We start from the raw sequence: 23582 nt of genomic DNA, 5'->3' as shown, positions 1-23582 counted from the left end.
TCTCACCGCCAGGTCACTATATATATGGTCACCAAAATACAACACTTTGGAGCCCCTCCATCCAGTAAGCTTCAAAAATTCATACAAATTGCCCTGCAATAACAGAAAAATATGGGTGTTATATTGCATTATATGACCGGTAAAAGGCCTGTACACCCCACGGCCCAAGATACCTACTTTTTTTTATAACTTAAAATATTTTTGCTTTTTTTTTTAAATTTTTTATTTTTACTTTATTTTACTTTACAATACTGTATTGGTTTTGCCATACATTGACATGAATCCACCATGGGTGTACATGCATTCCCAAACATGAACCCCCTTCCCACCTCCCTCCCCATAACGTCTCTCTGGGTCATCCCCGTGCACCAGCCCCAAGCATCCTGTATCCTGCATCGGACATAGACTGGTGATTCGTTTCTTACATGATAGTTTACATGTTTCAATGCCATTCTCCCAAATCATCCCACCCTCTCCCTCTCCCACAGAGTCCAAAAGTCCGCTCTACGCATCTGTGTCTCTTTTGCTGTCTTGCATACAGGGTCATCATTGCCATCTTTCTAAATTCCATTTATATGTGTTAGTATACTGTATTGGTGTTTTTCTTTCTGGCTTACTTCACTCTGTATAATCGGCTCCATTTTCATCCATCTCATTAGAACTGATTCAAATGTATTCTTCCTAATGGCTGAGTAATACTCCATTGTGTATATGTACCACAGCTTTCTTATCCATTCATCTGCTGATGGACATCTAGGTTGTTTCCATGTCCTGGCTATTATAAACAGTGCTGCGATGAACACTGGGGTACATGTGTCTCTTTCTAGTCTGGTTTCCTCGGTGTGTATGCCCAGCAGTGGGATTGCTGGGTCATAAGGCACTTCTATTTGCAATTTTTTAAGGAATCTCCACACTGTTCTCCATAGTGGCTGTACTAGTTTGCATTCCCACCAACAGTGTAAGAGGGTTCCCTTTTCTCCACACCCTCTCCAGCATTTATTGCTTGCAGACTTTTGGATCGCAGACATTCTGACTGGTGTGAAGTGGTACCTCATTGTGGTTTTGATTTGCATTTTACAGTTTAAGTATCGAAATATTAAGATAAAAGGCATTCATGTGAAGTCTTTCAGCCCTTTCTTCTAAGTGAAATGTATTTTTCAGGAGGGATTCATATTATATACCTTTCTAAAGATCTCTTTTTTACATTTAACATTCTGCCATTTATTGACCATGTTCGCCTGCCATGTAATTTCAGCAGCTGAGACCTACCCATGATTCGTTTCATCAATTATCTGATACTAGACATTTACCTTGCTACCTATTTTGTAAGTAACATCATGATAAACATTCTTTAGCAAAGTTTTAGCTACCTCTTAATAGTTTTCTTCAGCTAGCTACGTCTTAATGATTTTCTTCCGCTAGCTTCCTAGATGGGGAATGGCTGTATCCAAGCTAATCTTTCAGGCCTAGAAAATATACTTAGTGCCAAATCCAGCAGTCTGTTACATATACAACAGGTATGAACCAGTTGGACAGTACATAATACAAGGAATGTACTACACGGTTCAAAAAAAACTATATAGTGCTCTTCTGTAATTTTAAGTTATAATTATACAAATATAAAACATTTAAAGGATAAAATTTTAAAAACTAATTTCAGTAACACAAAAATGGACAGCGATTCAATCATTTACTCAACATGGGAGAGCTTTACATGAAACCAAAATATATCAAAACTATACCTAAAACACAGTTCATCAGGAAATAATTATTAATTGGGGTAAGATGCCATGTGATTAAACACTTCTTAAAGAGAAACTTCTATTTTACTACTGGCATTCTAAATTTTATATCCTACAGAAAAAATGCTTAAAAATATATTTTTTAAAACTGCTCAATTTTGAGTTAATTCACACAGAGCACATTAAAAATATATTGACTTAAGCTTAAATTCTGCCACCAAGTTACAAACAGTCAATTCAAGCAGAGCCCCCAGGACTGTGTCTGACACACAGTGAGCCTCAGTGAATGTCAGCCGTTACATCATTATAACTGATCACAAAGCACAGCGACTAAAAAGACAGATGGGTCACGAGATACCTGCTTGTAAATCTGGCCTTTCTGCAGCTTGTAGATTCTATCCCAGAGTAAGACACCTTTCTCATTCACCTTTCGGAAAGGTCTAACAACAGAAACAGGAAACGTTACCATGTGTGGTAGCAATGCAGGCTGTGTGCTGGATGAAAAACTCCACGGTTACCCACCCGAAGAGAGAAACGAGCCCCACAACCCAAACCAAACCCCACCACCACGTTCCCCAGCCTCGTGTAAACCATCCCATGCTGCAGACCACGGGATCCAGGAGGGGTTAGTGAAAAACGATCGCCAGAGTCAGATGAATTTAGAAAATACTCCCTCTTTAAAAGTTACCGATGGTTCTGAAAAGCCCTCCTACAAAGAAACTTTCTTTAACCCAGATTTTCAAACTTATTCAACCATGCAGAAAACGTTTTACCAAAAATAAAGCTTATAGAAATACTGCTTATTACATCCAGCTTTGCATTTAAAATGCAGCCAGTCTAGATACAAGACACACCAGAGAATCGAGCATATTATTTTATGATGGAAAATAGGAAAAACACAACAAAGGCCTCATTCCTCAACCTGGATGTGCTAGTCCAAAAAAACACAAGCTTTATTTGTCCTTTTTCTTTATTTAGGTAACACTTATTTGAACTGCTTCTCTGGTAAGAAAAATACAAACTCACTGCAAAAAAACATCTGGAAAATGTAGACAAATATAATAAAGAAAATCATCCATAATTCCAGTACCCAGGTAGAAACACATGAGTTCAGTCCATATCTTTTGGTCTTTATGTATCTGTTCTCTTTCTCTTTTTTATGAATATAAAATGAGGATCGTTTCTGGATACTGCTGTATATCTTCTCTTCTCCAAGGCTGTGAGCAATTTCCCATGTGAGTCATACATCATTTTTTTACAGTCAGGAGATATGCTCACTGCCTTTAAAAAAAAAAACTTCATTTTTAATGACTGCATAATATCTTCTCATACGGATGTTCCTTAACCTTCATCATTATAAATAACAGAAAGATGAATACAGGTAGAGGATTTTTAATCCAGACATCTAGAGTGAGAGCGAGTGAGCTGTGCTGGGTTCCTCCATGGAAAATCTAATAATCTAAGACACCATCCTGCCACTGTGCAAAACCATGACACAGGAGGGAGGTCCATGGGGAAAGGGGAGATGAGGTCCTTCCCCTGACTACCTCCCTGAGATCCAAAAAGAAAAGACCAGAGAGCATTTTATCAGTGACCAAGCAGCCAGTCAGTGATTACAGCTACAGGCATATCTACATCTAACTCTAAAACCTACAGATTGAACATTCTCTTAAATTCTCAGTCTCTGCACATTGTTCCTGGTTTTGCCTTCTCTTCCAGGAGCCACTGTAACACTCGAAACTAGAATTTAGCATCAAAAGAGGAATTTAATCCACTCAACACTGACTACAGGACACCGAATTATCAAGCTTTAAATCACCTAGCATAGGAATTTCCCTGGCAGTCCAGTGGTTGAGATTTTTGCATTCTGATGAAGAGGGTAGAGGTTCGAGCCCTGCTCAGGAAACTAAGTTCCTACATGCCTTGCAGCCAAAAACCAAAACATAAAACAGAAGCAATATTGTAACAAATTCAAAAAAGATCTTCAAAATGGTCCACATCAAAAAGATCTTGAAAATAGAAGAAAAAAAAAAAAAAAGACACACCCCATCATGGATATAGTGTTACTGTTAAAAAATAAATCGCCTAGCAGAGCAGGGAAGACTGCATGGTTACCTATTGCAGGACAGAGAAATGGAGGTAAAAATGTTTCAAATGTAGGCCATTACTACACAGATAGGAATCATTCTTATAATCCCAGTGTAGTAACTCTCAATGCCATTGACATTTGGGGACGATGACTTCCCTGGTGGCTCAGATGGTGAAGAATCTGCCTGCCATGTGGGAGACCTATGTTTGTGTCTGACTTGGAAGATCCCTAGGTGAAGGGGATGGCTACCCACTCCAGTATTCTTGCCTGGAAAACTCCATAGACAGAGGATCGTGGCAGACTGGCCTACAGTCCATGGGTCACAAAGAGTTGGACATGACTGAGTGACTAATACCCTCCTGGTGAACAGGTCAGTCCTGGATGTTAAAGAGACATTTTAGGACACTTGACCCTACCCTCACACCACCCGCCACTAAATCCTAAGCGCACAACCCAAACTCCTATGCCTCTATTTCCCAAAGCGACCATGGCAGAAAGTCTTTATCTAAGTCTGGGTAGAGATTTACTCCATTTGATGCAAAATCTGTGTTGCAGAGAAGTTTTGCAAAATCTAGGGATACTTGGTACACCATTTAAAGTTCTGTTTAAAGAGCTACTCACCAGGTGGTTTGCTGTTGCTATTTTGTTACACTTCACAATGCATCCACATAGAGAGATCTAATTTACTATGTGATGTTAAGTTTGGATTTTAACTGCTGTCGATCATTTTCTTAAAGACTGACTCATAGGACTGACTAGCCTGAGTTACATCGAGAACTGCTTCAATAATAAGCTATCTGCTGTGTACATACTCATCCTACCTTTTCCCCAGTTACTTGTTAGGAGGTTTGTTTAAGTATCAAAAGCTGTAATGTCAGATGCTTGTGATTTTCCAATTGTATTTCACCAAGACACATTATCACAATATCACCAAGACACAGTTCAGTATTCAGAGCATCAGATGAATAAAATTTGGTCTCTAAAAAGACAGACACCTACCGCCGCTTATCATTAAAGAAGTTGGGCTTCTCAGCCTGAACGATGACCACATCAAACAGGTCCCTCCAGTCTTTTCCAACAATATACCTCATCCCTTTGTCCCTAGAACAACATGGCAGCCAGGTTAGCCTAACATTAAAGGGATTAACTATTGCAATTTTTTATTTCAAATTTTCAACTATTTAAATACACAGAACATCAGAAGTGAGCCAGAAATTAGGCAGGAAACAAAGAAGAACTTACACAAAGCTACTGGGGCTGTTGGTGATAAGAAACATCTTCTTGCCATGATCAGCCAGCTTGGCCAACACCGCACGGGTCTGCTCAGCATAGCAGATGTACTTTTCTAAAGAGCAAGAGGAAAAAGCACACAGGGTTTCAGGGTGAAGTCAGCCAATCTGCAAGCACTTCCTAAGGGGGGCAAATGGATCCAGCACTGTCTGGGGCCTTCAAGAAGCCTGGTTCAAGTCGGTGTACTGGTGCCCAGTGAATCAGTAACCAAGACCTTGCCTCTTCAGTCTCAGTGGGAAAAACTTCAGTGGCTGTGGCTGCCAGCTCCTCTACCTGAGTCAGGGTTATGTCAACTTCTGAGACAAAGGGGAGGGAGACATGTGAGGTGCAAGGAGGCAAGGTCCCTGCACTGCACTCAGAAGAGGTACTGCAGGGCTCCCTGGTGGTCCAGTGGTTAGGAATCTGCCGGCCAACGCAGGGGACACAGGTTCGATCGCTGGTATGGGAGCTCAAATCCCCCATGCCACAGAGCAACTCAGCCCATGTGCCACAATTACTGAGCCTGCGCTCTAGAGCCCGTGAGCCACACTGAATCTTGTGTGCTTTACAGCCATTGCTCCACAATGAAAAGACACTGCAATGAGAAGCCGTTGAACCCCAACTAGGGTAGCCTCCACTGGCCACAACTAGAGAAAGACTGAACACAGCAATGAAGACCCAGCATAGCCAAAAATAATTTTTTTTCTTTTTTAAAGAAGAAGTACAGACCCTGCTCAGCACCCGGAGTGATAGTAAAATGCCTACATAATTATACAGCAAAAGGAAATGCTGATCTTCACATAACATCTGGTACATACCAATATCTGCTTCAATTGCTCTGTACATGATTCCTTTGGTGTGCACGTCCCGAATTGAATCCTGTCAAAAGATAGGTTTTCAATCAGTCTGAGTATAACTGAGATAGTCTGAGTGAGAGGACACGCGAAAGGTCATTTAGGATAACGTCTGTCTGCAGAGTCTGGCAACTAAGGCACTAAATGAAATCTAAATTCTGGTCCATTTATCATGGGCAGGAAGAAACTTAAGTTTCCATGGTGATAGCAGCAGGTTCCAGTGCAATTTTCGAAAGAGTCACTTGGAGGAGGCAATTTGTTGTGAACAATTCTGAATGAGGTCCCACAGGACAAACAGTCATTTATATGCTGTATGAAGACCAGGTAATTTCAGGTCACCCCAACAAAGGGAAGGACTGCTGCTTTCATCTTTGCACCCTTCTCTGGACCCCAACAACAGATTCTATCACCTAAAAAAATAGGCAGAGACCAACAGCATAAGATCCTCCTCTCTTCAGTGCTACCAAAAGGCAAGGAACTGTCAAGGAGCTCAGAACACAGGCAGAGCTTTGATCCAGCAGGCAGACACAAGGAAGAGCCTGGCAGAGTGGCAGCCTGATGCCTGGCAGGTGTCAAAGCACAGCCCTGCTCTTAGCGGGGCTCTGAGCCGATCTACTACATAGGTGGGCATTCCTGGAAGCACACTGAAACTTTCTGGAGCCTGTAACGAAGACTGGGCTACAGGAAAAGCTGGGCCATAAGAAATCCCATGGAGACAGGAGCCTGGTGGGCTACAATTCACAGGGTTGCAAAAGAGTCAGACATGACTTAGCGACTAAACAAGGACCACAAAACCTTAGAAAACTGATAGGTGCTTACTGTCAGGAACAAGCACCTCCTGATTGTAAACTCAACCTCAATTACCTTCCGGTAGAGGCCTGTTTCAACTGCACATCGGCAGAAAGCAGTGGTTAAGAGCAAGCCGAAGTGCAGCTTCCTGGCCTGAAATCCAGGCTCTGCTACTTACTAACTGGATATCCTTGGGCGACTTAGCCTCTCTGTGCCTCAATCTTTCTATCTGTAAAATGAAGGCAATGATGCCTCATGGCATTCTTGTAAGGATTTGATTTATTAATAGGCATATAGCATTCAGAAAAATAGTGCCCAGAACACAGTAAACTCTACATGTGTGTATTCATGCACGTGTAGTGGTAGTTAACACTTCACAGTAAAAACTGAACTTTGTAGTAAACAATTTTCCTCATGAAAGCTAAGGGTTACATAACTCCAATAATTCTTAAAAGTCCTTAAAGATGAAGCATCTGTGTGAGCCAAAACAGAGGATGGAAACTAAATATTTAAATTTAGTTAAAACAATACCAAACTGATATTGAGAAACTGTAATTCACCCTGTATTTTCTAAAACCCATGATTTGAGGCAGTCAATATTTAAACCTAGTCATGAACACATAATAAAAACATTGTAATATGTATACAGATCTTTTAAAACTCTGCACGCTCAGTCATTCAGTTACGTCCGACTCTTTGGGACCCCATGGACTGTAGCCTGCCAGGCGCCTCTGTCCATGGCATTTTCCAGGCAAGAATACCGGAGCAGGTTGCCATTTCCTTCTCCAGGGGATTGTCCTGACCCAGGAATTGAACCCTCGAATCTTGAGCCTCCTGTGTTGGCAGGTGGATTTTTTATCACTCCACCACCTGGGCAGCCCCTTTTAAAATGATATTTAAATTATATATATAAAGATGCTTAGAAACGTGCATTAAAAATATATATTAAATAAGCAACATATAAACACATTTTTAAATACTGAAAAAAGCTCAGACAGCTTAAAGAATGCATCTATAAACACACATAAATGTGAACATAAAATACATAAATACAAGATTATTTAAATGATGTGGGTATGTATATGCACACAGAAATCTAGGTAACAAGTACCCTCTTCTTTTAACAAACAATTTGACTCATTTCCAATTCTCCTAACCCCTGTCTTAGGATTTCCAAGGTTAAACGGCAAATAAAAGAGATTCAAGACAAAGGACAATCTCAAACACCCAGCCGACAATGGAAGCCAGAGACTCTGTTACTTCTGAGGAACTGGAAAAGGTGCAGCATGGTGACCCCCCCAGGTCTACACAACCTTGACATCTTTGTACAGGTGCACAGGTTCATAGTCGATGTTGTTCTTCAGAAAGTACTCGTTCACACAGGACAGCAGGGTCATCTCGGGCAGGGAGAAGATGTCCATGAACTGCTTCATGGTGTTTCCGGAACTCTGCAGACAGGGAGGGAGGCTTTAGCAAGGCAGCCAACACCACAGCAGACTTTACATCAACCTGGGGGATCCTGGTCATCAACATCTGGCTCCCTCCCCATAAGGAAAGAAAAATTCTAAAAAAAGTTCACCCTGTTTTTGTCCTTCATGGCAGAGCTGATGTCTCCCTCTAAGTGCAAATGGGCTTTCCAAGGAAATGCCCTGACTTCCCCTCAAAAGTCTAGCCAGCCTTCCCTTTCTGTTCTCCTTGGGGTTCCATCCAATTTTCAGCTCACACTCTTTCATCATACACAGAGGAAAGCCACTAAATTGATTTTTGCCCACGTGAATGACACAAAAAGCCGCTAACTCTCCTGAATTTGAGCACCACCACTCCCACCCCCTCAAAAGCCCACATGGGAGCTTGGAAAAGAGCCTTTCCCTGAACACTTGTGATTTATAAGACTAAGTTTACCAGGTGACTAGGCATCTTCCTTGCATTTTGGTAACACAAAGAGACTGCATCTAACAGGACAAGAAGCAAAAATTCTAAGGGCAAAGAAGACCACAAAAGTTAGAAAGGCAGAGGTCTCCCTCAGAAACAGAGCAGTGTGCTGCCCTGCTCTTAATCTCAGGGGAGGCAACAGCTGCTACAGTGATGACCCCAGTGACTCCTCCAGAGAGTGGGGACATGCCTGGGGAGGTGGTGGCAAACGGGGGAGGGCTACAAGGAAGCTACAAAGAGCCTTCAGCAGGTAGGGAGGAAGGGCCAAGGAAGAAGAACCATGAAAGATCCCAGGAGCGACTCGAACATACTCACCTCTCTCAAATCAAGGGTCTCTTAAAACACAACCTCAATTGCCTTCTTGATTGTTTGTGAGCAAAGAGTCTAATAGTTTAAGATCCTAAAGCCACCAGGCCACATTTTGTAAAGGAAAAAGATAGGTTACTTTAAATAAATAATTTCTCATTACCTTCCCATAAAAGTCGCTCATCTGTTCCAAAGGCACGTGGGAACCCTCGTACATTTCAATGACCTCCTCATCGGGGACCACACTGAGGCCTCTGGGAGAATCACAGGCAGGGCAGTTAGCATCAGTTAGAGACAGACAGCAGTGATATTCAGACCTCCAGTGACTGCTGAAATTTTTCAACTGAGGTGCAAGACGCTGTTGTCACAAGGAGGCAGGAGGTGGTGCCACTGGTAACTGCTACAAATAACAAGCATGATGCTGCTACTATTCCTACTATCGTTCTACTGGTAATGAGAGCAGGAAAGACAGCAGCTGACACCACACGGTCCTACCGAATGCCAGAAGTGAATTGCACACAGTCATTCACTTCATTCTCAGCAGTCTTAGGAGTGAGGCACTATTATTCTTCCCAATTTCCAGCAGAAGCCACCAAAGCACAGAAAGGTCACAGATCCTGCTTAAGGTCACCAAAGCAGAAAGTGGTGGGTCAGGTCTGGCTCCTGGGCTCTGCAACCACCACATCACACTGCCTCCTTTAACAAGGCACACGGTCTCCTAATGACTTGCTTTGGGTGGGGTTTTGTTTTTATGTTTTTACTACATTAGGGAGAGAGGCTGGTCTGTCCCCATCACTCCCCTGCCCTCCAACGCTCTACCCTAAGAAGATCAGTGCTGACGCAGAGTCAGGACCAGGCTCAGGGGGACTAACCCCCACGTCAGGATGCTGGACACCACCTCTAGCAGGGAATGATCCCAAATGCTGTATCACAGTGAGGGCCAGGTTCCCCATCTGTAAAAGGCAGAGATAACATGCACCACCGGCCTGCTTCTGGGGGCTGCACCAGAATCTGTAAACGAATCCAGCTCGTCCGAACAGAGGGAACAAACACTGTGGCATGTGAGTGGCCCGGACTCTACCCCTGCCTCTGGTGCCTGTGTTGAGAGCAGGTGCTTTCACCTGCAACTTAATGGTCTCAGACCTCCTCCCCTGGAATCGCCTCGAGAGCCCTGTGGAGGGAAATGCCTGTTCCCCGCGCCCTTCTCTAGAGGAGAAGGCTCCTGAGAAGCAGACACCAGTGGTGAGGAAACCACAGAATGAGTGAGGGCAATACCACGCTGTGCTACAGTGGGTGTAAAAATAACTCAGCTTGAATTTCAGTTACTCATACAGCTTATCACACAAAATCACCTGGTCAATATTAAAGTACACATAAAACATAACTTATATTTGACCTGTAATTTTAATGAAAACATCATCTCAGCCTCTTTCCTCCATTCTCCGCTCTTGTCTTACTTTTAAAAATATCCAAAGGGATTCACTGATGTTTTGTGTCCGATCTTGATTAACTTGAAACAACTACTGGCCTTTGAAAACAAAAAAGCACTGTGCTTCCCTCCCATCTTTGCTCCAGAAATCAGATAAGACACTGGGACTACACCAGCTTCTTCTAGACAGTGAGCCTGGAAAACCACTCTGGCTAAAGCAGCAGCAATAAGCAGTACATACCTTGAAGGATCTAACACCTAGAAAGAAACTCAACACAGTGAAAAGGAACTCCGCTGGGTGAATTACCTTTCCTTCCCCACACTAGGACCACACTTCCAGTCCTTCGGCAGCCACTGCCACCTCCAGGACACATTTCCAGGCATGTGGCCACACAAGCCACATCTTTAAGGTCCACATAACCAAGTATCAGCTCAAAAGATGCACTGAACTCGGTGAGCCACAGTCAGCTGAATTCTGCTGCAGGCAGTACCCACAACATACAGACCTGCTGGAGCCGGGCTCAGATGGCAGCCAACTGCACCTGAATGTGGCCTAAACCAGAGCTGAAGTCACAATGAAAACTACTTTACACAGCCTGTGTGTTTATGAGAAATAAAGGGTAGGAGCACAGATCTGAACGAGTCTGCCCTGGGTTCAAATCCCAGCTCCCTCAACTGCTGAGGGATTACCTGGACAAGGAACAAGTAATTTAACCTCTTTGGGTCTTAGTGTCATTTTTTAAATGAGCAGCAAAACCAGTACCCGCTTCCTGGTGCTGCTGAGAAGATTTAAATGAGCTGCTATAAAGAGAAAGGCACCCATTGCTTTGGAAGCGCCATCTAAGTTCCGCGCTATGGCTACGGTGGGAACAACCCTAGCTTTTCACCAGATTCCTAAAGAGAACTTAAAATGTGGGTGCTGAACAGGCCTGTGGTGGGAAGTCAGTCTCCCCCTCAGCCCAGCAGCGCTCCCTTGCACAGCCCACATGCAACCTGAAAGCCACCCAGTGGAGGGGGATGCGAGGGCGCGGGGCTCAGAGGGGAGCGAGGCTGTGGTGTGAGCACTCGCCCCTTCATTCTGCCCACTCATTATCCCCTCAGAGGGGCGAGAGGAGGAGAGGGACATGTCCCCAGGTGCCGCTAGCGGTGAAGAACTCGCCTGGAACAACGCAGGAGCTGTAAGAGACACAGGCTCGACTCCTGGGCCAGGAAGACCCCCTGGAGGAGGAAATGGCAACCCACTCCAGTATCCTTACCTGGACAATCCCATGGACAGAGGAGTCTGGTAGGCTACAGCAACAGGGTTGCAAAGGGTCAGACATCACTGAAGCAACTTAGCACACACGATGTCCCAAGCCTGCTCTAGTCCAAACAACCAGCCGCCCTGAGGTGCGTGTTGGAATCATGCCCATTTTAGAGAGCAATAAACCAAGGCTTCGAAACAGGTGGTCAAGAATGGGCTCGAGGTCACACACAGGTGAGCAGTGGGGCTAGGGTTCACACTCAGGAAGTGTGACTCCAGAGCCACACACGCACCCCTGCTGCCTTGGCTGCCACACCCCTTCTCAGCACTGAGGCCCCGGCAATCTGCCCAGGACCTCAACCTGAGCACTCCTTCCCCTTTAAATGCCTCAGTGGCTCCTCCTACCTAGTCCAATCCATACCTCTAACATAACAGACAATTTATCTGGAGAAGAAGGAACAAGGTAATTAGGAGCCACAGGATGGTGTGGCCCAGAAGAGAGGAGAGAAAGACCATGTCAAGCTGAGAGGGTGAGGAGAGGCCTTGCCACCTGTCAGCCATGCAGAAGGGTGAGTGAGATTTCAAGAAGCAGAGAGGAAGGAAAACCTCATCCTGGAAGAATGCCAGCCTGCACAGATGCAGAGCAGTAAAAAGAAGAACTCAGAGGAAAGGTGTTTATCTGCTATTTGCAAAATCTGGCATCCACTCCCTCTGAGACTGGCTGAAACTGTTAGAAAGGATAACTCCCTTTCTCCGCTTGACCTAGAGCTGAGGGTGGAAGCCTGTACTGCCAGGGTTCACCACGCAGAAGGGCCTGCTGTGAGTAAACCTAGAAAGGAGGAGTGTCAAGAGACAGAAAGAGCACTGACAACAACCATTTGGGCCTCTGGAGCCAGCTACACCTGCAACCAGATCTGTCCCTGCACTACACCATTAGTGAGTCCAAACTGAGTTTTTGTTTAAGCCAGCTTGAGTTGTGTCTCAGCCACTTGCAACTAAGACTTTTAACCAATCAAGGAAGTGAAGGAGCTGTGTATGGAAGAGGAGAAAGCTAAGGGTTTAGAGAAGGTTGATGGAATATTTAAGAGATCTGGGCTCTATTTCTTAGACAATGGGGAGCCATCCAGGATTCAGAAGAGAGAAGGGGGTTGTTTAAGGCAATGCTTTAGGTAAATCAGTCTAGCAAAACGTCCAGTCTGTGGGCTGTGCTGCAAAAAACCACAGGAGCCCAAGAGAGAAGGGGTAAGTGTCTGAGTCCAAGCGAGGATGGCAGACAGATTCGAAAGATCTGCTGAAGACTGCCAGTTAACTCTCAGACATTCAGAAATGCTGCACATGGGCCAAGAGCAGAGTCAGGAGCCAGACTGTCTGGGTCTGAATTCTACTTCCGTGTGGCCTTGGGCAAGTTACTAATAAACATCTTTGGGACCAATAGCAGCAGTACTTACCTTATAAGATTATTTTGAGGATCAAATGAGTTAACTCAAAACCCTTACAGCCGTATCTGTTGTACTGCAAAACTCAACATTGTTGAGTTGCTATTTATTATTGCTACTACTATAATTATTTGCATCATCACCACCACCTCTTCTCCCTCTTGAAACACCATTAAAATGACAGTAAAAGAATAAACTGCTCAAAAGGTCAAAGGAAATGAGAGCAAAGACATCAGCACATAAGACATTTCAACATGTTTTGGGAAAACAGTTGGTGAAAGGAGGCCCCTGACTTAACATCATCGAGAACAGAGCCTGCAATGGGAGCCCAGAGAGGAACTGATGAATCATCACAGATCCCCAGAAAGACTCAGCCTTACGAGGCACCAGGAAGCTACTGCAGGATGTGCTCCAGCAAAACGAGGGAGTCAAGTTAGAAAGAGGAAGAGATGAGAGCCAGAAAACAGAGAAAGCAACAAATTGAAGTCCCTGGATGAGCAATCAGAGCAGATCAGAGCAGGAGTCAGTAGTCAAAAAAAAAAAAAGTAACTGAGAAATTATGTGAAACATTTGAGTTGTGGGGAAATAAATGCCTGCTTGATATCTGTGAAGGAATATTTAGGGAAAAAACTAGATAGCTACATAGGAAACTAAGCAAATAAAAACTGAAGTTATTAGTAAACCTAGGACAAACCAAATGCTGCCCAAGAAAGAAAACAATGCAGTACTTGCTTAAGAATGAACACGACCTGTGGAATCATAATGCAAACAAGACGGCGAAGCGAGCAGACAGGGATCTTAATGAGGCTAGGGAAAGGAGGCTGGAGATGCGGCTGCATGTGTGGGAGGGCCAAGTCCTCAGTCCTCACAGCAGGGACAACGTCCAGAGTTCATAATTAGGAAGCAGAAGTATGAGCACATCATTTAGGAACAGAAAGAAAATACCAAATATTTATACATATGGTAAAGAACCTGCCTTCAATGTGGGAATCCTGGCTTTGATCCCTGGGTTGAGACGATCCCCTGGAGAAGGGAAAGGCTACTCACTCCAGGATTCTTGCCTGGAGAATCCCATGGACAGAGGAGCCTGGTGGGCTACAGTCCATGGGGTCACAAACAGCCGGACACGACTGAGTGACTAACACTTTCACTTTCACATACCTATCTATACAAACATACACAAAAACCACAATCCTCAACAGTATCCCCAAATTTGGGAATTAGAAAAGGCAAAAGCCTTTATTTCAAAGTTACAAAGATCTCTCACTGAGCTCAGTACTTCTACTAATTCTAATAAACAGGAAGAAAAGAGACAATGTCCAAACTACTCAACTATCATGGTGGGAACGACCTGCCCCCACCATCCTTCCCCACCTCCTCTGCAGGACTCTCACTCAGGGGGCCACCATCACCTCTGGAGAGCTCGCCCTCCCCAGAGTCCTCCAAAGTGGCCCCTAATGGCCTGAGCACACAACCATCATAGCCTGGGTCACTGTGGACTGCACTCACTGGTTTCCTTGTGTGGATTCCCACCTACACTCCAAGCACCTTGAGGACACCCTCACAAGCCAAACCATTAGCATCTAACATGGTAGTGGCCCAATCAATGTTCTGAATGACGGATGGAGCGGGCAAATGAATGAATGCTTTACAGATACACACACTGCAGGCCCCCAACACTAAACAGTCAGGGAGTCTTGAAAACCAAAGCACTTTGGTTACTTGTGGGGGAGGGGATTAAATTTACCTCCTCTTACTCTTACCTGTAGACAGTTCCCAGCTGGATATAATGAAAAGCATCGATCTTCATCAAGACTGCCTTCAAAAACACAAGCACATGCACAGGTAAATTAACGCACCACAAATTGCATATTTAATGAAAGTTCCAGGTGTCATTGTGAATCCTATCAACATTAAGTTGCCATACACAAAGAAACACACTGTATGTTTTTGAAAGTTTTGCTTGCTAATTAAAACACTGTGAAGCCCATTAAGGAAATGACCTGTCTGCAAAAAAAAAAAAAAAAAAAAAAATATGACAACCAGCTCCTCCTCAAAACATCGAAATTGACTATTTGGACATAAGTAGTATTGCCCAGTGGCTAAATGCATTCATTCTCTTCCAATATATAGTCTCCTGAAAAAGACTTCATCCAAAAGTGTTTTGGATAATTTAGTTCTCCAGCCCCAGAGAATATAATTTCAAATCAATTTATGCATGCAGCAAAGAAAAGCACCAAGAATACATTTTATTCCCGAATGTGCTAAACTGTAGAAAAACATGAGAATTACACCTACCCGCTGCACGTCATAATGCAGTCCACGAATTGCAAAGTTTGGGTCATACTCATACTTCCTGATTTCCACGGGATACTAAGAAGGAAGAGAGGAACTGGTTTTAGCTAATGATGTACCAAGGTCAAGGTCAAAATAGCATCCACGCTTGGCCTCTGTTAGGAGGCTGAGGCAGCTGGTGCACCTGGGTAGGAAGCTGTGGTCAGAAGAGACAGACCACAGCTTGCCTCCTGCTTCAGGCCAAGCACCTCCGGGCCACAGAGCCCCCTCCTCTTTATCTGCCCACACATAGGGAAGGCCTCAGCCCTCCAACCTCCACAGCCTTACCTATTCTCACCTCAGCTACAGGAATCCCTTAGCCATTGGTACAGCTTTCCTCCCCCTGGGGCCAGAGACACCCTCTCTCAGCACATGGTAGCCTGTTATGGCTCCAGTGCTGGTTCAGAACACGTGGCCTGATTCCCCTGCTATTTCCTAGTCATAAGCCTGTCCCTCCTACTACACAAAAATCCCAGCCCCTTCTTTATCCACTACTTTCCTCTCTCCCCAGATCTCAGAAGTAGAATACCAGTGACCCCACTGGCAGCAGGCCCCACCATGCCCATTTGACAGAAAGGACCTCAGAGGCTTCAGATGAGACAACCTGGCCCAGGCCACACAGCAGGGATGTGCAGAGGCATGGGGGTCAGGGTCTCCCCACTGCCCCTGCACTCACAGCGTGGACCTACCAGCCAGAATATCCCCTCCTGAGTCCAGCAAGGCTGTGTCCCCACGATCTGCCAATCATGATGGAATCTGCTTACATAAAGGCCTAGACAACCATCAACCAGCACGGCAGCCCCTCTGCGTGACGGCACTGCCATCTCCTCGTGCACAGCCAAGGTCACGCGTGTGCGAGAACACCTCCTGGAATCACCAGGCTGACCCACATGCAATGAGTAATTCCAGCCAAGCTGCACGAAGCGCTGAGTCAAATGTCACATTTGGGCTCATTTATCTAACACCCTTCATGTATGCCAAGAAATCACTCAATGCTATTTCCACTCCTGGGCGTTTCCAAGAATCCTGCACACAGTGTATGGTCCTTCATTTTTACTAATACACTTCACACACAGACACACATACACGGAAATTCTGGTTGGGAACACCGTTAACAGTCACATCTAGTCGAGGAAGTCAAAGACGCCCCCATCAGCCAGAAGTGATATGTCTCTCCAATGACTTATGGCTAGATTTTCTGGACTCATATAGCTTAGAAAGTGCCCACCAGCCAGAAAAACATGACTCACCCAATGTGTCATGAAAATGACTGGTGTCCCTGACAGCAGAAGAACTATAAACAATAAAAGACCTTTACTTGGGGTTTTATAAAAGACTTCTGATTTGGGCTTTGTCTGGGTTTCCTTCAGTTCCTAGATTTGTTCTTATCTGAGTCCAATCTGGACAGGCTAGTGTGTGCAGGCAAAGATCAAAGTTTCCCCTTAAAATGCTACAGAACTGATCTTTACAGCTTTAAGTAAAGTTAATACTAAAATGCTGCAGAGAAACCCAGGAATTCCCTGTGCATAATTTCTAAAATTCTGTAGCCTGTCCACATGGCCCCTTCCTGGATAACAATCACGGAGCTCTGGACAGAGCTGCAAACCTCCACGTTACAACACTGCCTATGAGCTCCTGAGGCCCCAATGCCTATAAATATGATATATCTGCTTTTCAGAGGCCTCAGTTTGATATTTAAAGTAACCTAAATTATGAGTCTAATTAGAGGAGAGCAAAAGCGTATAGAAACAAAGTTCTCCAAAATCCACATAGAACATGAAGCCGGGACAAAACTACCTGCATCATGATACTCTCTTAACAGGTGGAATTCAACGAGTATGTCAAGTGTTTACTGAGCATGTACTTTGTGCCAAGGCCTGGGAATGCAGTAGTGAACAAAACTGATACCATCAGGACTTCCCTTGCGGTCCAGTGGTTAAGACTCTGAACTTCTGCTGCAGGGGGCATGGGTTTGATCCCTGGTCAGGGAACTAAGATCCTGTATGCTGTGCAGCATGGCCAAAAAAATTAAAACAACAACAACATTAAACAAACAAAAAAAAAAACTGACACCATCTCTGCCCCTAAGAAGTTTCCATCCTATGGTGGGCAGGCAAAACAAATCAACACTTCTACAGTGCTTCATGGTGGTAAGTACTGCAGAAAAAATTCACTAAAAGAGTTTGGAAATCTGGGGGGGAAAAAAAAGTAAAGAGCGAGGCTTCAGATTACTGGGACCCAGGCAGGACGTTCCACCAGAGGAACTGGAAAGCACAGAGGCCCAAAGGTAGGAGCATGTGTGGCGGTTCAAGGAGTAGCCAGGTGGCTGCTGTGGTTGGAGTGCAGCGAAGGCGGGTGGGAGGAGGCAAGGCGGGTGAGGAAGCCGGGGGTCCAGGAGCATTGGAGGCCTTCAGTGTCAGTCCAAGCGTGATGGGAAGGCTCGGGGAGATTCTGAGTCCAAAAGTGAGATGACTAGTGTTTAAAGGTTCACTCTTGCTGCCGAATGGAGAACAGACTAAGGGGCATGAATGGAAGCAAGGAGCCTAGTCTAAGGCTACTGCACCATCGGGCAGGAGGTGATGGTGGCGTGCACCAGGGTGGAGGCAGCGCAGGTGAGAAGTGGATGGAGGCAGGACACATTTCCATTGAATATCTTCTGAATGAGTGAAAAGAGAGCTCACAGCTGCAGAGACTGACTTCCTCTCATACAGTGCACCACCCGAAGGGAGACTGAGAGTCATCCCTGGTTCGGGAAGATCCCATGTGCCATGGAGCCACTAGACCTGGGAGCCACAATTACTGAAGCCTGCACCCTAGAGTCTGTGCTCCACAACAAGAGAAGTCACTGCAATGGGAAGCCTGCCTACCACAACGAAGAGTAGCCCTCCCCAGCCCCACCTCCCCCACCCCACCCCCCACTGCAGGGAGAGAGTGCCTGAACGCAGCAATGAAGACCCACCACAGCCGAAAAAATAAATCAATCTTTAAAAAAAGAAAAACTCCCACTCTCTTTTAACAAAAGATGAGAGAATGGATAATTATGAAGAGGCTGGAACATTTACATCTGCTTTTAGGGAAGATGCTAAATTGCAAACTTGCTGCTCTATTACTGTGCATCTCAAAAGCAGATGTCTCTCATCTTCTCAAGTACTTTTAGTCTTTGGCAGAAAAAAAAAAATGGAACCAAATTCAGTGCTTCCAACAGCATCGTGGAAGAATCATTTTCAGATCCAGAGAAAAATTTGCATAAGCATAATTGCCTCTATTAATATGTCTGATATAATTAGTGTTAGGACATACTTCTTTTATTAAAGCAAGAAACAGACATAATGGCAATGAAATTTCAACCAGCTTAAATCAAGAAGCTTTTCGAATCAGAATGAGTATAGCTTTCTTTCCCTTATTTCATCTCTCTTTGCCCTCAAATTTCATAAATTTTTAATCTTCATGAATATTTTATTTGCATCTGAACAATAAACCATAGGATAGAAAGAAAAGGTGTTACTAATCCCACAAGGGCCAATGTGAACAGAAGACCGCATCTGTGCCTTGCAAATAGACAGGCTGAAGTTCAAATTCGAGGACTTCCCTGGTGGCCCAATGGTTAAGACTCCACCCTTCTAATGCAGGGGGCACAGATTTGATCCCCCATTAGGGCACTAAGATTCTACAGGCCATGTGGTTTGGCCAAGAAATAAAAAATAAATAAATAAACGAATTTTTTTTTTGTAAGTTCAAATTCTGGTTCTGCCTTCTTTCTTGTCTTGTGGCTTTGAACTACTAGCTGAACTCTGTAAGTCTCAGTTTGCTCAACTGTAAAACAGAGACACTATCTGCAGGGCTGTCACGCAGATTAGCAATAATAGTAGTAACAGCTAATAACAGTAGTAATAGCTACTTTAATGAGTGTTTTCTATGCGCCAGGCACTTCACATAAATCAACTCCTTTAACTATGACAATAACATTGTGAGGAAAGTACTACTGATGTGCCCATTTCACAGAGGACAATACTGAGGTCCAGAAGCATTAAGTCTGTTAATCAAGATTACCTAAAGGATAAGTAGTAAAAGCCAGGATTCAAAATCCAGAAGTCAGGCTCCAGAGCCTGTACTTTTGGCACCGAGCAGACAACGAACAGACGGGGTGCTGTTAGCATAATGACTTTCGTTTTATAAGTAATATCACAGCAATGATATTTTATTTTTTTTAATAAGTTTTATAAGTAATGTCACAGCAAACACTGCAGACGACCTAAAATTCAAACACCAGCTGCAGTGCAAGACCCCTTCAGCTCACTTTCCAGCAGGGTGGTGGGGAGATGGTGGGGCAAGCTGGCAGACAGGATAGCAAGGCCAGGACCACCTCACTCTTACTCTGCTGCCATCCTCAAAGTCAAGGGAAAGGTCCATAGGTTAGACCGAAGAGAAGGGAGTCTCTTGAACAAATGGAGACATGCAGCTGGGTGGAGAGTAGCTAGATGAGTTTACCTCTGATCAAGTGGCCATAACTAAAGAGAGCCTGGTGGCTGAGGGAATGTTACTTTGGGCAAGCACCATTTCTGCATTGTGAATAAGGACAGATGAGTTTATTAATCCCACTGAGAGACAAAAGCTGAGGGGAATCAGGAAATACACTACATCAAATGGCAAGGACCCAAAACTTATGGACCCTTTAACAACATTACTGAAGGTCTGCTATCCAGAACCAGGAAGCCGATGGTCACCCCCTGTTCCACACTAGTCAGACCCCACCTGCACGAACAGCTTCAGTTCGGAGCCTCATACTTGAAGGGGATAAACCAGAGCAGACACAAAATGATGAAAAAGAAAAGAGGCCAAAGGGGAATGGCTGGGAAAACCAAGAATAATCCAACTGGGAAAAGAGAAGACCTGGAGGGCATAACGGTCCATTATAACACCCAGCCCGTGACTCAAATAGTCAAGTAGAAAACATCCATGTTCACGATTTAGGTTTCTAGGCTACTCATGTCCACCCTTGCTCACCTCCAGCCCACCTCTGTGGATAAACTCCTTCCAGACTCCACTGAAATATCACCTTCTTGGCTGTTTCCTCAGGCAGGAGGAATTCCTGCAGAGAAATTCCCTCGGGCAGAGAAAACTGCTCAAACCATCCTCCACACAGGTCTAGCTCTCTGTTCAGATGTCTGTAGAGCTCCACCAGGTGGAGGCTTCATAATTTACCTGCCCACAGGACAGACACCTCCACTAGACTGCTGGTTCTCCAAGGGCAGCACCTGTGTCCTCCTCACCTTCACCCTGCCTGCTTCATGACAGCTCAGCACAGAAGGGGCATTGAGTAAAGGATGAAGGAATGAGTGAAGGGATAAATGAAGGAAAAAGAAGGTATCAATGGAAGACTCTCCCCAAGTTCAGAACACCTCTGGGAGTGATGCCCTCCAGTCACCTCTCTTGGAATGCTGTGGGGGGTTTTCAAAGGGCCCTGGTCCAGACGACCTCTGAAGATGCTTCTCATCCTGCTTCCTGAAATGTACTCCAACTAGACTGGAGAAAACCACGTTCAGTTTAGAGTGTTTCTTTCTTCCTTCTTTTTTATAAGCTCTCAGCAATACTAAGCATCAGAAGATATTCACATATTCCTTATCTAAGAATGCAATTCAGTTCAGTGATGAGGGAAAAACACTGCACATGATTTGAAGAATTCCTTCTAACCAGAAATCAACAGGCTGCCCCTTCATCAGACTTTGGGAAGACCTGTGTCACTTGCTCTGTGAGAGAGCATAGTACAAATGACCACGGCTGAATCTCCACTAATGAGTAACCTGGCACAGTCTTCTATCAGAGACATCTAAAGATCTTTTTAAACATACAACTACCTTCCAGGTACAAAGTTTCAGTTAAGCAAGATAAATAAGTTCTGGAGATCTGTTATACAGCATAGTACCTATAGTTAACAATATTGTATTCTATACTTGAAATCTGCTAAATGGGTGGATCTTAGCTAAGCATTGCGCCACACACACATGCATACACCCAACAGTAACGATAAAGGGAGCAGGAGGAAACTCAGGTAAGTGATGGATAGTTTATGACCTTGATGGTGGTTTATACCCTTATCCCAAAACTCAATGAGCTTTATATATATGTGTGTGTATACTTATGTATATGTACATATACGTAAATATATATAGCGTTTTACATGTCAATCATAACTCAAAAAAGCATTTAAAAAAAAAAAAACTATTTTCCAGATAGTCATTTGGAATGGAACCACATCTACTCACACATTCAGCAACAATTCACTAAGTGACATCTACTGTGCCAGGCCTGAGATCAGGTCAGCTCAAATCCCCACGGGGGGCAGGGAGGGGGCGCGTGGGGGGGCGGGGAGACTGGAAGTCCCTGTGCTCTTACCCGGTGCTCGTTGATGAGAAGGTCCCGAGCAGCATTAAATATCAGTGTGTGAAGGTGTTTTGAATAAAACACCAAGGTGTAGTCATAGTCAAAGCCATAGATTTCAATGTCTGACAGGCTCATCTCATTGTTTGAGAAGATGGCATCTGGATTTAACAAGTTGTTCATAATTGAAGGAACCAGTTCTAGAAGTAAAAGGGGGAAAAAGACGTTACACCCTATGATAAATAAAGGTTAGCATGATGTAAACAAAATGAGTAAATTAAACACAAGAGTAATTAGCTTTACCTTGAAAACATGATGCTAAGTGAAAGAAGCCAGTCACAAAGAGTTGCATATTGTAGGATTCGATTTAAATGAAATGTCTAGAATAGGCAAACCCCTTGAGACAGAAACTAGATTAAGTGGTTGCCTAGAACCGGCAGGATGGAGAGAAACAGAGTGAATGCTAATGGGCATAGAATTTCTTTGGGGGGTGATGAAAATGTTTTAAAGTTGATTGTGGTGATGGCTGAGCAGTGGTTTTGGTGATACTAAAACCCACTGAATGGGAAACTAAGTGAGTGAATTGTATGGTAGGTACATAACATCCTAATAAGACTGTTATAAAAAATAATTTGCTTCAACATCACAAAAAGATTTGTGTTTGTTTATAAAAGAATATATGCCAGTTACAGATTTTAGAAGATAGAGAACCATGTAGATAATTAAGTATCACCCATCATACATCATCCAGAAAAAAACATTGTATGTATTTGCTACCGATATTGTTCTATGTATATAGTGTACATAGTTGACCTCACACTGTACACACATCTTTGTATTCCACTCTAATATTCTATCATAATGTGTTCTATCATTACAGAGTTTCTGAGACTATAACTTTAAATCATCATATACGATTGATATATTGCTCCAAATCAGCCTTTTACTCATATACATTTATGACTTTTCCTATTTAAGAAATAAAACAAAAGCAAAAAAAAAAACAACCCACAGTAATAAGTACCTTCAGATGTTCACCTTTGCCTTTCTGGTGATTTCCTCCAGATAGATTATCAGACATGTAATTAACCCCGGGATACCATCAGAGTTCCCTGGATTCAATGTTAGTCTCGAGTTCCTGTTTTAAGCAGTTCTATTTGTAAGATTGTTATTTCATGACTTGTATTCTTTCTTGCAGATTTTTCAAAAGCTCATCTTACTATACAACTTTCATGAGTTCACCACACCCTTTTAAAAATCTAAGATGCAATAATGGGAGGTCAGTGATTTTATTTTCCAACATCTTGAAATATTTTGCCATCTTACCATTGCAGGAATCATTTCACCACTGTGAGTAGGGGCTGGGAGGTGTGGCTGGGTGTGTACTCAGTCGCTTAGTCATGTCTGACTCTTTGCAACATCCTGGACTATATGGCAGGCTTCTTTGTCCATGGGATTTTCCAGGCAAGAATACTGGAGTGGGTTGCCATTTCCTTCTCTAGGGGATCTTCCCGACCCAGAGATTGAACTTGTGTCTCCTGCACTAACAGGAGGATTCCTTACAAGTGAGCCACCTGGAAAGCCTATTTCAAAATTCAGTTCAGTTCAGTTCAGTCACTCAGTCATGTCCAACTCTTTGCGACAAAATGAATCACAGCACGCCAGGGCTCCGTGTCCATCACCAACTCCTGGAGTTCACTCAGACTCATGTCCATCGAGTCAGTGATGCCATCCAGCCATCTCATCCTCTGTCGTCCCCTTCTCCTCCTGCCCCCAATCCC

At 44.0% G+C, this 23582-nt stretch overlaps 1 protein-coding gene across 1 annotated transcript in view; it reads right to left on the bottom strand.

Annotated features, from left to right (window-relative positions):
- Nucleotides 1-23582, bottom strand: part of NT5DC3 (5'-nucleotidase domain containing 3) — a 66426-nt gene that overhangs the window by 19372 nt on the left and 23472 nt on the right. The window contains exons 2-11 of the mRNA XM_040234846.1: nt 21817-22001; nt 15388-15462; nt 14853-14908; nt 9145-9235; nt 8057-8191; nt 5919-5979; nt 5074-5176; nt 4831-4932; nt 2101-2182; nt 7-93 (exon numbers count right to left, since the gene is read on the bottom strand). Of these exons, the coding sequence (XP_040090780.1) occupies nt 7-93; nt 2101-2182; nt 4831-4932; nt 5074-5176; nt 5919-5979; nt 8057-8191; nt 9145-9235; nt 14853-14908; nt 15388-15462; nt 21817-22001 (977 nt within the window). The remainder of the gene's footprint in view (nt 1-6; nt 94-2100; nt 2183-4830; nt 4933-5073; nt 5177-5918; nt 5980-8056; nt 8192-9144; nt 9236-14852; nt 14909-15387; nt 15463-21816; nt 22002-23582) is intronic.

This window comes from Oryx dammah, unplaced genomic scaffold (assembly GCF_014754425.2).
Source record: "Oryx dammah isolate SB20612 unplaced genomic scaffold, SCBI_Odam_1.1 HiC_scaffold_29, whole genome shotgun sequence".
Classification (NCBI taxonomy): domain Eukaryota; kingdom Metazoa; phylum Chordata; class Mammalia; order Artiodactyla; family Bovidae; genus Oryx; species Oryx dammah.
Note: the sequence above shows the minus strand (reverse complement) of the source record. Positions and strands in the feature narration are given on the sequence as shown.